This window comes from Gadus macrocephalus, chromosome 3 (assembly GCF_031168955.1).
Source record: "Gadus macrocephalus chromosome 3, ASM3116895v1".
NCBI classification, from domain to species: domain Eukaryota; kingdom Metazoa; phylum Chordata; class Actinopteri; order Gadiformes; family Gadidae; genus Gadus; species Gadus macrocephalus.
In genome coordinates, this window is record NC_082384.1 from 7,460,290 (window position 1) to 7,477,228 (window position 16,939).

At 44.3% G+C, this 16,939-nt stretch overlaps 1 protein-coding gene across 1 annotated transcript in view; it reads left to right on the forward strand.

Moving 5' to 3' along the window:
• The first annotated feature begins 14,831 nt into the window (after positions 1-14,831).
• usp43a (ubiquitin specific peptidase 43a) overlaps positions 14,832-16,939 on the forward strand; it is a 98,892-nt gene continuing 96,784 nt past the window's right edge. Inside the window, exon 1 of the mRNA XM_060046941.1 lies at positions 14,832-16,269. Within this exon, the coding sequence (XP_059902924.1) occupies positions 15,616-16,269 (654 nt within the window). The 5' untranslated portion in view covers positions 14,832-15,615. The remainder of the gene's footprint in view (positions 16,270-16,939) is intronic.

Sequence of the window (16,939 nt, forward strand, 5' to 3'; positions counted from 1 at the left end):
CAGGATTCAGAGCTGTTGCAGAGCTATGTCCACCTGAGATAATACAATTGCGGGTTCAAGTCAAATTTGTCTCGCTATTTATGAATGCAGAGTACTCGCCAAACAGATTCAAAGATCTATCTCTATCTGTCTGTCAAACCAGATAGAGGATCTCACAACAACACCTATTTTCAAATTGATATGATATACATACACGCACACACACGCGCACACACACACACACACACGCGCACGCACACACACACACACACACACACACACACACACACACACACACACACACACACACACACACACACACACACACACACACACACACACACCTGCCTGTTTCTGAGGGGTAGGGTGATACTTGTGTCCTCCAGATCTAGACATCCTCCTTCCTGTCCATCCAGTGTCAAGGCCTCTGCACGCCGGCCCCAAGTGACAACATCTCAATAAACTTTGTGCATGAATACTTTTGTCTATGTTATTGACTTTTTTTTGCAACAACAGCAATCAGTCAGCTTCAGAATATTACTTTTCCACTTACTCTTAATGCTATGAAACAGTTGCAGATATGTGCAACATGTTTGGGAGACTAATTTGCATAAAATAATAATGGTTGTTTATTGAGATTTCTATTGGTATTAACTTCTGAATAGTGACTGGAAAAACGACAATGTTCCTACACTTTTCTGATTAAAGAGAAGCCAACATATGTAATGTGTAGGCCTACTTTATCATTGTAATATATCATTTCAGTGGAATAGATACATTCCAGTCCTATAGTGTTCAGTATAAATACCGTCTCAGTGGAATACAAAAAAATTATTTGTTTGTTGCCTAAAACCTTTATTTTGATACCTGAGATGGATTGAAATTAAACGGGGCATCTTCAATGCGCAGGTTCATCACAGCTGGTTAAACAAACATGGGCACAATCCAGTAATGCAGAACCGTCCTACTCTCCAAAGTGCCCCGTTCGTGTACATATCCGCTCAAGTGTTAAGCCACACGTCTCTCCTTCTCGTCAATATTCTTTGAGTCCTTTGGGAACAATTGAGAGAGGAAAGACTATATTAATGAAGAAGATGAATCTGCTCTAAGGTAACGATGCTGCCTATTAGACACAATTGCCTTTATTTCCCTTGTAGACTTTCTATGATCTTTCAACAAAGTACATTATTAATGATATGTGATATATTAGGTTCACCAGTGACTAAATGCACTGCTACTCGGGCGAACCTCACTCAACCATCACTATCCTGGCCCTTCATGGCTTTAGTTTTCCAGAGACCCATTTTACCCCAAGGTCATGTGGTGAGTGACGGTTTGAGTGCTGGCAGTCGAAAGCCAATCCTTCTCAATCCAACGGACGGTATTATGGTCTTCCAACGCAACTTCAGTTTCACTTCTCTTGAGAAATATATATAGAATGATATATATAGCATTTAGGAATCAATGCACTCATTTTTGTTGCCCTCAAAGCAGAAATTATGATATGATGTTTTGAGTTAACATTTCTAGCTCTTCCATTATAGCCTACTCCAAATGATCAAACGCGTTAAAAATAACACGAATTAAAAAAGGTTTTTGGCGAAGTTCAAACACACTATGTGTCTTACGCTTTTAGCTAGCCTGTCAATATGAAAGTCACAGCCGGCTGTGGAGGAAGTAAGATGAGCACCGTGGCAGCTGTGGCTTCACTGCATTGAGGACTGTGGAAGAGGCCAGAGGTGGAACAGGAGTGAGGGCTAGAGGTGTTGATGAGGGCCAGACTTAATAATTTAATTTTTCGGTTTGTCTAGAGATGACTTTTTCACATATATAAAATTGGGATTATATGTTCAATCTGAACCTAAATATTATATATATTTATATTTTATATCTAAATAATATATACATCTTATATCTAGTCACATAAAACCCTAGATTATATGTTACACAAATAATATATATTTGATCAAAAATGCAAGTCCGTTGCGTCCAAGCAGCAGATCTACTTCTACTTCTCACGCAAACGAATGATCGTCGAGAAAAATCGGGACGGACATACATGTCCGTCCCGATTTGTATGTATGTATGTCCGGGACGGACATACAGATACATAGGACTGACAAACATACAGAGACTCCTCTAAATAAAGTTAGATCCGGAAATATTTGAGCCCTAGGCCAAGGAATTCGAACTCCCGTCATCACCACAAGGTGGCGGCAGCTTGCAAGACACCTTTGAGTGTCTTGTCGTCCACCCTTGAGACAAGTCTGTTCTTCACGGTGTCAGTTAGTTCTTCTGTCTTCTTCCGACTTTTGTCGACTGACCGGCATCTCCGTTTTCCTATGTTTGAGTGCTTTTTTGAACAATGATCCCATCAAGGATTCCTGCAGTAATAAAGTATTGGATTTCATTTAGTCTTGATTCAGAATTGCTGTTTGGATGCTTAGAATGTGCCGTGATGCATTCATGTAATGATGATTTATCTATATTTTACCAAATGTACTCTGTTATATTAAGTGCAGATGAATTGACTGCTCAATGAAGTATGCATGGAGAATGATGGACACATGCACACACACACACACACACACACACACACACACACACACACACACACACACACACACACACACACACACACACACACACACACACACACACACACACACACACACACACACACACACACACACCTACACACACACACTCAAACAAACACACAATTTGGAAAACCTTCTGTTTTCTCCGACCCTAGGTTACTAAGTCATGGAGTATGGCATTCCGCGCACCTGTGACTAACAGGCGAGATGGATTCCCCCAACCAATCATGGAAAATATGCCTTGATTCGACGGAAAGGAGCAGGGAGCTTTGAAAAATCGAAATTGTGCATTTCCCTCACTAATGGCTGAGGTGATTGCTTTGCTGTTTCTAACTTACAATGCTCTAATTATAGCTCCTACATCTTACCTTCAGCACCTTTATGTTGTGTTTTCATTCTTAACAGCTGCCACAGCAACAAAGTCACATTTGCTAGTTCAGCCCCCCAACGCATCCCCCATGCAGTATTTTCTGAAGTACCTTTTGCTTAGACTTGAAGAGAGTGAGAGTGTAACTCAGCCACCAGATCCTGGCATGACATCATGGAGACGCATCATCCCCCTCCTCTATGCAGACACATAGTCCGAACGTTTCATTAGCTCCTATTGTTGTGATGGTCTACACTTGGTGGTCTGGAAGAGTCCCCGGGCTGAGCGGGCGCGGTAGGCCGGCCATAATTGCAGCTTGTTTTCATAATTAACTGGGCGACACTCTGGCATGCATGGGAGGTCACGCAGGGTCGCAGTGTCTCGCCGGGAAAACTGTTGTTGTCGAGAAGAGGCTCATGATGCGCAACCCTGTAAACTGACTGACACACACACACACACACACACGCACACACAGTGAAGTGTAGTGCCGTGTGGTGGTGAGAGAGGGGTAGAGAGAGCCTATTAGACAGTGAGAGATGTGGCAGGGCATGAAAGTGCTCTCTCTATCTCCTGCTCTCGCTCTCTCCCTCCCTCCCCATCCAGGCCTTGTTATCGGTGGCTCTCAACACGCCAGATCCACCATCTGCTCCAACCCGCTTCTAAGCTACGAAAGAACGCCACAAACAGACGCACACACAAACAGATGCACACACAAACACACCTTGCATGCCTTTTCTGGGCTATGTCAGTAGATTCACAGTAATTAAAGAGACTAAGAGGAGAGAGTGTTCGCCATGGATACAAAGAGGCGGATAAAAAGCAGAGAGGAGCAGAGGGGGGAGGGGGGGCAGGAGTTTATGTGAAGGAGGAAGATGGCTGGCCTGATAGTCATGGTTGTTTCTTTGTGATGGCTTGTCTCTGTTCGAGTAGGCAAGAGAGAGAGAAAAGAGAGAGATGGGTAAAGACGTTTTGCCCAGTCCTAGTATATAATTTGAGTAACTAAGCAGCTCTATCCAAACACATTATGATCATTTTATTGTATTAACTATATTTTTGTATTTTTACAATTAATACTATTTCATTTTGTACGTTTGTATCTTTAGTTACTTTTAGTGCAAGAGATTGCACTAAAAGTAACAAGAGACAGAGAAACAGAGAGAATCATCATCTGTCATATTTAGAGCTAGAGCGAGAGAGAGTAAGAGAGAGCGAGAGAGAGCAAGAGAGAGAAGAAACATGCTTACCGATTTGCAGTCGGTGGATATACTGAGCTTCAGGCCACCTATTCCTTTTTCCCCAGCCAGACATGATAAGACGTAATTGTGTCAGTTTTAATTTCCAATCCCAAGTCACTTTTCTACTGCGCTTAATGACCTTAAGGGAATGCCAACGTGCGTGTGTGTGTGTGCGCGTGTGTGTGTGTGCGTGTGTTTTTTTCGTGCCTGTCTCTACCTGCTGAATTGTCCAACTTAAGAGAACTTAATCACAGGCAGATGGAAGATTTCACTGTGCAATATGTGTACGCAATATGCAATATCACTGTGCAACATGTTTCCCGCAGTATCTCGATCTAACAAGGAGAAGTGGGATGTTTAGAGATCCGGCCAATCCAATAGCTGTTCACAATGAACTTTTTGACAGAATAATACATTCACGACCACTCTTGCTGAATGCCATTACACTGAGTGTCTGTTGTCTCAGATAAGCACTAATGCACTGGAACAGCCATGTCCTTGTGAGTCTGTGGAAGGCAAGCCATCGCTTTGTTTATCTGCATTAGAACTACCAGAGAGAGAGAGCGAAATGAAACCAAGTAAGGGAAACAAAACACACACACACACACACAAACAAACATAGTGATTAGGTAGAGCCTTACCACACACTTACCTCCATCTCTTGCCTGCCGATTAATTTTCCCAGTGTACCCGACCTTGGCCCCTGGCTCTTGGCCCCTGGCCCCTAGCCAGGTTCCTCTGGCTGAAGGAGAGAGGACACAGATGGACTGAGGCAGCTCACACAGGTGGGGGCGTTAATAGGCCTGTGGAATCAGATGAGGGAAGGCAGGCAGGTCGTGACTGCTCAGAGTTGATGGAGGAGGGGGTAGAGGTGTGTGTGTGTGTGTGTGTGTGTGTGTGTGTGTGTGTGTGTGTGTGTGTGTGTGTGTGTGTGTGTGTGTGTGTGTGTGTGTGTGTGTGTCTGTGGTTCTCTGCTTCCATGCATTCAATGACTTCGGTGTGGTCATGATAGTGATATGCTTCGAGTCTGTGAGGCGAAAGATGGCAGGAACAGAAAACCTGTCCGAATGAGAATGAGCCTCATGGCAGCAAGGAAATTAAGTAAAGTGAAGGATATTTATTGGTTATGATTTCAGGGTTTCATGATTTCAATCCAGTCAGTGAACAAAATTAATTATTACAGTCTACTCTTGTTTTTAAATGAGATATTACAAAATGTGGGGGCACATCAATAACACCAGAAGGATATTCTATTCCTATTGAACCAGCCAATCAGAGTCTGAGAATTCACCAGAAAAAAAAAAAACCCTATAAGAAATCCTGCTGCTTTAGGGACAGCTTATTGCTTTGAGAGTCATCTTGCAATCCTGTGATTATAAAGAAGATGTGTGGCTGTGATTGGGCTTCATGCTTCTCTGTTCCATTCTTCGAACAGCATTTGATATGTTTCTGTGAGATTACATTTAATGTCCTTTCTCTGTATCGCAATACAGCCAGGGTCCTACCTTGAGGAATTAAAGCCTTGATCCACTTCTCTGGCCTATTTAAAGCATCTCCTATATAGGTTGCGTGATTTTTTGAACCCATTCTTTAATAACCCTGTTCATTAAATGTGCTTTTAACTGCATACGGTATGACAAGTATAGCTCGGTAAGGGTAGGGTTGTGTATTGGCTCGGCTGTCCTATGTCTAACCGGTAGGCATCCTTGAGCAATATGTGGCAAACCTTTAACACCTCAGCCCTCAATGACCGGCATTTGTCTTGGAAATCGCTATCATTCACTTTGGATCAACGGTCAGCTCAATGAGAGCAGTTTTACAGTAAGACAGTGTGACATGCGTGAATGCAATCTGTTTGGGGAAAACGGCTACAAAATAAAAAGGGGTTGTACTTTAAAAACCTACCAATGGACTCGGAGAACCAAAGGGGAGGCTGCTGATTGTGAGCCTCCTGATGGCCGAGGTGTCCAGAATCCACCTCTATCACCAAGTCCCAGCTGGGTCCTTTGATTTAATTAATACACATCTGGTATTTGAACACATCCGAATACAGCCACAGAGACAAAAGGCAAGAGAAGTGACCTTCTGTCCCGGCCTTCACTTGCCTTCTGTCTCTGCTTGTGTAATCAGACGTGTATAAATAACAACAAAGGACCTGGCTGGCTATCTGAGATGCCTGGGCTATTAATAGCCTAAGGCGGTTCTTTCTCATGACTCCCTGAATCTTTGACAGGCGGGAGCCTCAAGGGGGTTAGCTTTTATTGAGCTTAGCGAAAGCCTTTTAAAACAGAGGCTGACTCTGAGGCTGAGGGCGTTTAACCTGCTGACTCCATGCAGAGGAGTTATGCACAAAAGAGAAGTGAGTAGAACACACAGGGGAGTCATGTTGCTGACATACTGCAATACTTTTATGACTTGAGTAGTAATTAAGACAATTGCAATGAGCTGTGTCAAGTCAAACAAAGCTATGCGTGATAGAGCATATACGTTTTATCCATCTATCCACTGCGTTTTACTCCACTGGTTTTACCACTACACATGGCTCCAAAAACAACAAAAGATTGTGACTCTTACCATGAAGCTGTTGTATTTTGGTTTTAAATATGCCGTAGAAAATTGCAATTACTGCTGCATTTCACTCCGGAAGTCAGCAACCCTGAACATCACAAGCTGAGGCAATTTTGTATGTGACATGCGTTTATGGCAAACGTCCATCTCTCTCTATGTCTGCATTACTTCCTCGATGTGAACCTCTCACAAGATAAAAAATCCAGAGAGTTTCTCTCTCTCTCTCTCTCTCTCAAAAAGGTAGTCCTCTGAATGCAGCAACACCTCTTTCAAATGCTGTTAATTTCACGACAACACTTAAATATGTGTCTATAGTTCTTTTTTATTCAGCCTTCAAATTTATAATAGTTAGGGCACTTTTGGCTTATGGTGGCATACAGCAGCACTTGTGATTCTCCACAGATACAAGTTCACTACGTCAAACCCTAACCATAACCCTGTTTCTCCACAAATATGAAGTTATATTGTGGAACACCAGTCGCTGGGATCATTGTTTCTGCAGAAGATTCGGGAGCAATAGAAGGTGTCATTTCTTGGATTCCTCATTGAATCTAAACACATAATATATTGGTCGCCTTCCGATACCAAGCATCTTTTGTGTACATGTGATACACCAACAATTTTTAAATAAAAAATATATTTAAATAAAGCTACACTGAAAAATGAATTGAAGGAATATTGTCACTCCGATAGCACCCTTTACCTCAGGCATTGAATAGAAAGGAGACGGGGACAGTCTTTTGTTCTAGGCCCTCAAAGCCAGCAAACGCTGTCAAGTTGTCAGTCAAATGCTTTTCCCCTGGGGAAGGGAAAACACACACAAACACACAAACACACACACACAACCTCGTACGTGCATGTGTAATTGCGTGTGAAACTGGAAAAAGTTATGGCTTGTCCCTGTATCCATCTACACAAGTGAAAGAACAAATGAATACACTGAACCTGCAGAATCAATTGAGTCAGCAGAATTGTCTACAGTGCCTGAATACGGATAAAACGTTTCTGTAAAAAGAATGCGACGTACCAAGAAGTTTCGAGATGTGGACTGTGTGTGTGTGTGTGCGTGGGTGCGTGCGTGCGTGCGCACGTGTGTGTGCTTGTGCCTACGCGTGTGCATGCATGTATGTGTAATCACAACTCCATACATTTGGTATATTTGGTGCTGGTGATCTGGGAAATGATACAATCCTATTGACAATGTGATTACAGGTTGACGGATAAGAAGACTATCCTTATATTATATTTATAACACGGCTCTTCTCAATGCTGTGGAACGCTCCGTTCACTTGAATGGGCCTTCACAACTTCCGGCGGTGAATTATTTTCACCGTAGCTAAGCATATAATGAACGCTGTCAAGGAAAGTGGATTTTCTGCCGTCTTTCGTATCGCTCCGCAAGTAGTCCGGTAACTTATCAACCCCAGCGTACTCGGTTGCTAAGCAACTTCACCGTCTTTGGCAAACCAAAAAAACACACTGTGTGAAGTTATATTTTCATTTTGGCAAATAGCCGTGTAATAAGCGCAATAAGGTATAGAACGTTGCAGGTCTTTATGAAACATAAGCCTCTTATTTTCCTGATAACCAGGGTTCTATACGTTATCCCTTACATAAGTGCCTACATAATATCTGCAGTATTAAATCAGAGTATTATACAATGTCATACACAGGGACGTCCTTAGGGGGGGGTAAATTAGGATGATTCCAGGGGCGCAGCGCTGACGGGGGCGCCCCAGAGGACACTGGTGGTATTAAAGGTCCCATGACATGAAAATCTCACTTTATGAGGTTTTCTAACATAAATATGAGTTCCCCTAACCTGCCTATGGTCCCCCAGTGGCTAAAACTTGCGTTTGGTGTAAAACGAGCACTAGCTGTTCTGCTCACCTTTGAAAAAACGGAGGCTCAAGCGAGCTGATTTGGAATATCTGTGTTTAGGACGTCACCAAGCATCTAAGCTCCTCCCCTTACTCTGCCTGGCCCGTCCAGAGACGTTGGCCCGCCAATGAGACTCGACTCCACATGTGTGTGTGTGAATACACACACTGTAACGCTGTAACAAGTGTTTCTTGTCGGTTCTTTGACGTCTCTTGTATTTCCACAACGAGGCTGTCGTGGGGGTTATCTGAGCCATGGTTGAGAAGGAATTGGGGGAAAGGAACTTTGGCTTTGACTCGCTGAAGTACATGAACTGCGACATGCCACCGGTTGCCGCGAGGCACCATCGCCCGGCAGCGGGCAGCAGGCAGCGCGCGGTTCAGTCGACTTCAGGTTGATGTGAAAGTGGAAGAACCAGAGACGTTGCAGAACCCGACAAAGTCGTTTGTGATTCATAATATCGTCTGGAGGCGCACACAGCTTTTGGCCGTGATAATATGTACTATATGATATAGATATCTATGTATTAGGCCTATATGATATTATTTAGATATAGAGCTCCAGGACTGTAACACAAGTGTTGTACACTTCCTTGTTATTTGGATAACCGTTCTGCTTTTGGTGTTATGGCGCATAACACGTCGGATTCTCGTCTCTGGTATTTCTACAACGAGACTCGTAGTGGGGGTTATCTCAGCCAAGGTTGAGAATGAATTGGGGGGAAGGAACTTTGGCTTTGACTCCCTCAAGAACATGAACCACGACATGGAGGAGAAAGTGATGGTTGGCGGTGAATGTCTCCCGCTTGAGCCCCGCTGAGGGACCACTGCCAGAGGCGGAGGTGCCTAAGCGCTGCCCGGCAACAATCCCTTTCTCCTCCTTGTCGCGGTTCAGTCTACTTCACATTGATGTGGACGTTGAAGAACCAGGAACGCGGTCGTTTGAGATTCATAACATCGGCTCACACAGTTTTTGGCCGTGATCATATATATTATATGATATAGATATCTATTTAGGCTATATGATAATATTTAGATATAGAGCTCCAGGACTCCCATGTGTTCTAGAATATTTACAGAACACGGCTAATGGCTGTGTGCGCCTCGCCATTGCGATACATCCACTGTAAACAGAGCGCATGGTACCGTGGCTGCAAGCTGCTCAGGGCCACACCCCCACCCTCCTCCTTGACCCGCCTCGCTCCGCCTCATTTGCATTATAGCTACAGACACCAAAACAGTGCATTTGGGGGAAGCTCAATGTGCGACTGGCTCGGAGTGGCTGTAACTCTGCACCACGGCTGAATTTCGGGAACGTCTTTGAATGCTGTGTTAGTTGCCCACTAATACCTATATTAAAGAATACATAAAATAGCATGTCATGGGGTGTAATTGCGTGTGAAACTGGAAAAAGTTATGGCTTGTCCCTGTATCCATCTACACAAGTGAAAGAACAAATGAATACACTGAACCTGCAGAATCAATTGAGTCAGCAGAATTGTCTACAGTGCCTGAATACGGATAAAACGTTTCTGTAAAAAGAATGCGACGTACCAAGAAGTTTCGAGATGTGGACTGTGTGTGTGTGTGTGCGTGGGTGCGTGCGTGCGTGCGCACGTGTGTGTGCTTGTGCCTACGCGTGTGCATGCATGTATGTGTAATCACAACTCCATACATTTGGTATATTTGGTGCTGGTGATCTGGGAAATGATACAATCCTATTGACAATGTGATTACAGGTTGACGGATAAGAAGACTATCCTTATATTATATTTATAACACGGCTCTTCTCAATGCTGTGGAACGCTCCGTTCACTTGAATGGGCCTTCACAACTTCCGGCGGTGAATTATTTTCACCGTAGCTAAGCATATAATGAACGCTGTCAAGGAAAGTGGATTTTCTGCCGTCTTTCGTATCGCTCCGCAAGTAGTCCGGTAACTTATCAACCCCAGCGTACTCGGTTGCTAAGCAACTTCACCGTCTTTGGCAAACCAAAAAAACACACTGTGTGAAGTTATATTTTCATTTTGGCAAATAGCCGTGTAATAAGCGCAATAAGGTATAGAACGTTGCAGGTCTTTATGAAACATAAGCCTCTTATTTTCCTGATAACCAGGGTTCTATACGTTATCCCTTACATAAGTGCCTACATAATATCTGCAGTATTAAATCAGAGTATTATACAATGTCATACACAGGGACGTCCTTAGGGGGGGGTAAATTAGGATGATTCCAGGGGCGCAGCGCTGACGGGGGCGCCCCAGAGGACACTGGTGGTATTAAAGGTCCCATGACATGAAAATCTCACTTTATGAGGTTTTCTAACATAAATATGAGTTCCCCTAACCTGCCTATGGTCCCCCAGTGGCTAAAACTTGCGTTTGGTGTAAAACGAGCACTAGCTGTTCTGCTCACCTTTGAAAAAACGGAGGCTCAAGCGAGCTGATTTGGAATATCTGTGTTTAGGACGTCACCAAGCATCTAAGCTCCTCCCCTTACTCTGCCTGGCCCGTCCAGAGACGTTGGCCCGCCAATGAGACTCGACTCCACATGTGTGTGTGTGAATACACACACTGTAACGCTGTAACAAGTGTTTCTTGTCGGTTCTTTGACGTCTCTTGTATTTCCACAACGAGGCTGTCGTGGGGGTTATCTGAGCCATGGTTGAGAAGGAATTGGGGGAAAGGAACTTTGGCTTTGACTCGCTGAAGTACATGAACTGCGACATGCCACCGGTTGCCGCGAGGCACCATCGCCCGGCAGCGGGCAGCAGGCAGCGCGCGGTTCAGTCGACTTCAGGTTGATGTGAAAGTGGAAGAACCAGAGACGTTGCAGAACCCGACAAAGTCGTTTGTGATTCATAATATCGTCTGGAGGCGCACACAGCTTTTGGCCGTGATAATATGTACTATATGATATAGATATCTATGTATTAGGCCTATATGATATTATTTAGATATAGAGCTCCAGGACTGTAACACAAGTGTTGTACACTTCCTTGTTATTTGGATAACCGTTCTGCTTTTGGTGTTATGGCGCATAACACGTCGGATTCTCGTCTCTGGTATTTCTACAACGAGACTCGTAGTGGGGGTTATCTCAGCCAAGGTTGAGAATGAATTGGGGGGAAGGAACTTTGGCTTTGACTCCCTCAAGAACATGAACCACGACATGGAGGAGAAAGTGATGGTTGGCGGTGAATGTCTCCCGCTTGAGCCCCGCTGAGGGACCACTGCCAGAGGCGGAGGTGCCTAAGCGCTGCCCGGCAACAATCCCTTTCTCCTCCTTGTCGCGGTTCAGTCTACTTCACATTGATGTGGACGTTGAAGAACCAGGAACGCGGTCGTTTGAGATTCATAACATCGGCTCACACAGTTTTTGGCCGTGATCATATATATTATATGATATAGATATCTATTTAGGCTATATGATAATATTTAGATATAGAGCTCCAGGACTCCCATGTGTTCTAGAATATTTACAGAACACGGCTAATGGCTGTGTGCGCCTCGCCATTGCGATACATCCACTGTAAACAGAGCGCATGGTACCGTGGCTGCAAGCTGCTCAGGGCCACACCCCCACCCTCCTCCTTGACCCGCCTCGCTCCGCCTCATTTGCATTATAGCTACAGACACCAAAACAGTGCATTTGGGGGAAGCTCAATGTGCGACTGGCTCGGAGTGGCTGTAACTCTGCACCACGGCTGAATTTCGGGAACGTCTTTGAATGCTGTGTTAGTTGCCCACTAATACCTATATTAAAGAATACATAAAATAGCATGTCATGGGACCTTTAATGCAAAAAAACTAAAAAACAAAGGTTTTTTTACAAAATCATCAGAAAGTCTTCACCCTATTATCACCCCCCTCGTTTATCATTATTTGGTACAGCCCAAGTCTTACGCTACTGCAGAGCAAAGTAGCAGCCAGGCAGATCATTGTGAAGCAAGTGCAGACTGCTAGTGTCTTAATCTAGCATTCTAAAGTCAGTTTGTGTGTATCCCGGTCGGTGAAATTAAGAAGTCAGGTTGTCAGGGGAGGAAAGAGAGGAAAGAGAGAGAGGAAAGAGCTCAAAGCGGTCGACAGTTCGTCACCCAGTTTTTTACCAAGAAACTTTCCCAACAACCTGATAACAAGCCTAGCCTAGCAGCTAGCGCTACTGTAGCTAAAATAATTACAGCCTGCACTGGATGATAAAACTGAAAAGATAGTTTGCATTACCATTCACATGATATCCAATAGCCTACCTATCTACAAAAAGCCTACATTATTTTCGAGCGGACTATTTAATATCTCCCGTATGCAGGCGTTGCCAAGCAACATGGCCATAGCGTCTTTATAGGGTCAACGTCTTTCCTAGGTGTAAAGTAACACTTTTTATCCTACACCCTCCAGCCAATCAGAATCGAGTATTCACCCAGACCATGGTATAAATGGAGATAATGCAATGATTAACATTCCATACTGCTTGCCAGCATGATAATAACATTTATGTAAACAGATTTTGAATATTTTGATTGGCTGCATTACAATATTAGCAGACATTAAACTAAGGATACTTACATTTTAGCTGACTTTTAAGTTTTACATCAGATTAATAGCTGCTATTTATTGTAGGCTAATGCAGCAAATCAAAACATACAAATACAAACATATTTAGTCATGCCCAGCTCAATCCAATCAAATAGACTGTTGACAACATTGTTTAATATGTTCAGATAATTATGAGACATATTCTGAATTATATGATGTAGGGGTGCGACCGGGTACACGTTTACACGTGTAACCGGTTAGTAAATCATAACCGTTTAGGAAAAATCAGTAAACGAAAACCGAAAAAAAAAAAAAAGTACTTAAAAATAACACATACTTTTTATTTAGCGATCAATAAAGCTACAAATGTTCCATTTGGACAACATTAATGAGCTAATAAATGCACGCGATAAATGTTGGGTAACTGAACACCGGGCATTAGGCTACGTCATGTAACGTGTAAGTTCACGGTTCCAGTGCTGGCCTCAACCGTACGTTCACACCAAACGCGACGGGGCGACAAGATCCCATACAAAGTGAACGCAGAGACGCGTATCGGGCGAATTTTTCACGAGAGAAAACCGGCGACAAGTTTTGATTTGTCACGCCACACTTTTGCCGTGCACAGGTGAGCGCGTTCACGAGAATTTGAACTTTGACGCAAATTTCACGTGATGACGCGTGATGACAGCCAATCAGCGTTCAACAGCGTGGCCACAGAGTCACATGTGTAACATAACAGCCAATCAGTGTTCAACCGTCAAACTCAGTGCAGTGCAGTCCGGGGTGAACTGCAGCACGGAGGAGAAAGTCAATGTTGCCGACTCCCGGAGCTCTATATATAATATAATAGTATATAATATAATATTTGTATATATAATATCACGGCCAAAAGCTTGATTTTCGATCTAAACTGTACCCTCCATTGGTCGTATAGCGCGACTGCGGTCCACTTAAAAAATAAAAAAAATAAAATAAAACGGTTAACCGTGTACACGAAAAAAAAGGGGTCGTGTAACCGTTTACAATATTTTGTAACCGTTCACACCCCTAATATGATGTATCTTAGAGTCAGGGCCCTCTTCAAGCCATGATGAACCCACAGAAGAAACCAGTGAGGTTGAAATAGAAGAAGGGGAGAAGGAGGACAGTCTAAGTAGAAGCAGCACTGTCACAGTCTATTATCTTATTTCTGTCTATATTACTTACAACCCAGGTAAATGTGTAACTAAATACTAACTAACGATCTAGTGTACAAAGTAGCCTATAGGTAAGTTTATCATGTTGTTATTCAGTTGTTATTCATTTTCTTCTGATGATAATGACTACCCAATTTTGACCCAGTATTACCCAATATTGAATGATTATAACATGTGAATGAATATATAACATTAAAAATGTAGGCTATATATATATATTTTTTTTTTTTGTAAAGCATTTTTTTTTTTGGGTTGGGGGGGGGGGGGGGGGGGGCTCCATAACTGAATTCTGTCAGGGGGCCCAGAATTCCTAGGGACATCCCTGGTCATACATAGTAGAGTCGATGAGGCACCTGCACAAAGGGGTGCCTTCACTGCCCCCTTTGCCCTCATGTAAAGTGCTTGAGCCACAGGCCCTCAATGTCTGTGCACGGCCCTGGAGCAGGTAGTAATTAATCTGCATCCCAGTAGGGGAGCCAGTCACCATCGCTCGGCATGCGTGAACACTGACCTCGTAGCCAGGTTGACAGATTTAAAACATTGTTCCTTCAGTTTATACATTAGGCCTACGACGGAGTAGACTGGCTAGGGGATCCAGAGGCACAATTTTTTTTTTAATCGTTGTTTCAATAGGTAGGTGCAGAAAACGTTAATGCAATGTAATTTAAATTTAGATAAATTCAGCCATGCATTGAAATGCAGCTCCTATAGTTTAGAATGAAAAAAAAATCCCACATTTTATTTTCTCTCCTCGTGGAATGGTCCAATCTCCTGTCCCATGTCCATTGCACTGGTCGTTTGGGAGGGCGGGCAATCAAGAGGATCGGCGAAACAGAAAGTTGAGCGGCGTGGGACTGACAGGAGGGCGGGAGTGAGAGTGGAAGACCGCGCCAGCCGTGTAGGTAGTGAATGGAGTTAATTGGCCAGTCGACTTCAGGGAAGGGGAAAAGGCTCATGTCCGGTACTTACAGGTGAACGTGTTTATCCGGAGCGAACGACCCGAGGAACAATCTTGAGGGGAGGAGGTCAGTGTGGAAGTCCGCCACGGATTGAAATCTCGGGAGCACACCGGAATGTCTAAGATAAGGAGTAGGTTTGTAAAATGTGCCCTTACGGCAACTCGATGACACTTCAATGGTGAGGTTTCCGGAGGAGGGGGGAGGGATTTGCCGTGTGACAGACAGGTGCAGAGATCGCCGTTTGGTTTGAGCCCGGCGGTCTGTCTGTCTGTCTGTTCATTATAAACAAACATGGATAACCGAACGGAGAATAAGACGAGGAAACAGCCGACCAAATCCAAGCCGTCTCGGCGGAAAGAGAAGAAATACAAATCGGCGAAGCTTTTCAGAAGAAAGTCGCTGAGATCCGTCGGTCATTTTATGAGCCGGATCTTGAAAACTTTGGGAACTTTGGCGCACTTCGGCGACGACGCGGGGCCCCCTGAAGCCGAGGATGACGACGGCGGCTTCAGGGAGAGCGCGGCATGCTCCTCCACGCTGAAAAGCACCACCACTTTCACCTCAGGGAATCACAACGACCAGGTCCACGGCCTCAAGAAGAGCTCCACCGTCTCTTCCCACGGATCCGTGAAAGACCGGCTGTCGCTGTGCTTTGGCGACAAGACGCCGGGCGCCCTGGGCTTGAAGAACCACGGGAACACCTGCTTCATGAACGCGGTGGTCCAGTGCCTGAGCAACACGGACCTGCTGGCGGAGTACCTGGGGCTGGAGCAGTACAAGTCGGACATGTGTCGTCGCAGCAGCGGCAGCATAGGGGTGGTGAATGGTGTGGTTAAGGACGGGGATCAGCAGACAGCCCGAGGCGAGGTGACCGTGCAGCTGGCGTCGCTGGTGCGGGCGCTGTGGACCCTGGAGTACACGCCGCAGATATCTGGGGACTTTAAGGTGAGAGTGGGACCCCATGATTTACTAGCACACGTTTACCCGGTTCATAACTGATATGGATACACAAAGTATTCAGCGAAAAAAAGAAAAAAAGATCCAGCTTTGGCTCATCGTCTCATTCCTCCAACCTAGCTCTATCGGTTCCTGTGCAGCACTCTGCTTTAAGAGGATTTCGGATTTGGCTTGCAATGTAGTACAAGATACACACTTTTAAATATGTATCCTATTAGTGCAACATGTGTGTGCAACCGGTACATGTCGTGCCTGTGGGATTGTGGGCCTATACGTGCAGTGATGATCGGCACAGATAGGGTTTTCTTCCATTTCCGTAAATTGTTCGCAGGTGGAATTTTAGGGGCGGAGCCGAGCAGTGGTCGGACAGGTGCGGTGAGAAGCGCTGGTCTCGGAAATGAACTAAAGGCTACTGGGCTATGGGGTTCTAGTGGGCTTTTGAGTGACTCCTGTGGCGTACCTGTGGTCCAAATAAGGTCTAGCCATTTTATTTCGGTATAATATTGACGCCTATAGTGTAATTATCATTTCCTTTGCAACATAAACACATGCGAGTTAATGCCTTTAGTATTAGGCCTCTAGGGTGCCGAAAAATGTGAATGATAAACAAACAAGGTAGGCTCACAATGTTTATTTTATATCTGCAAAGGAGAAAAAA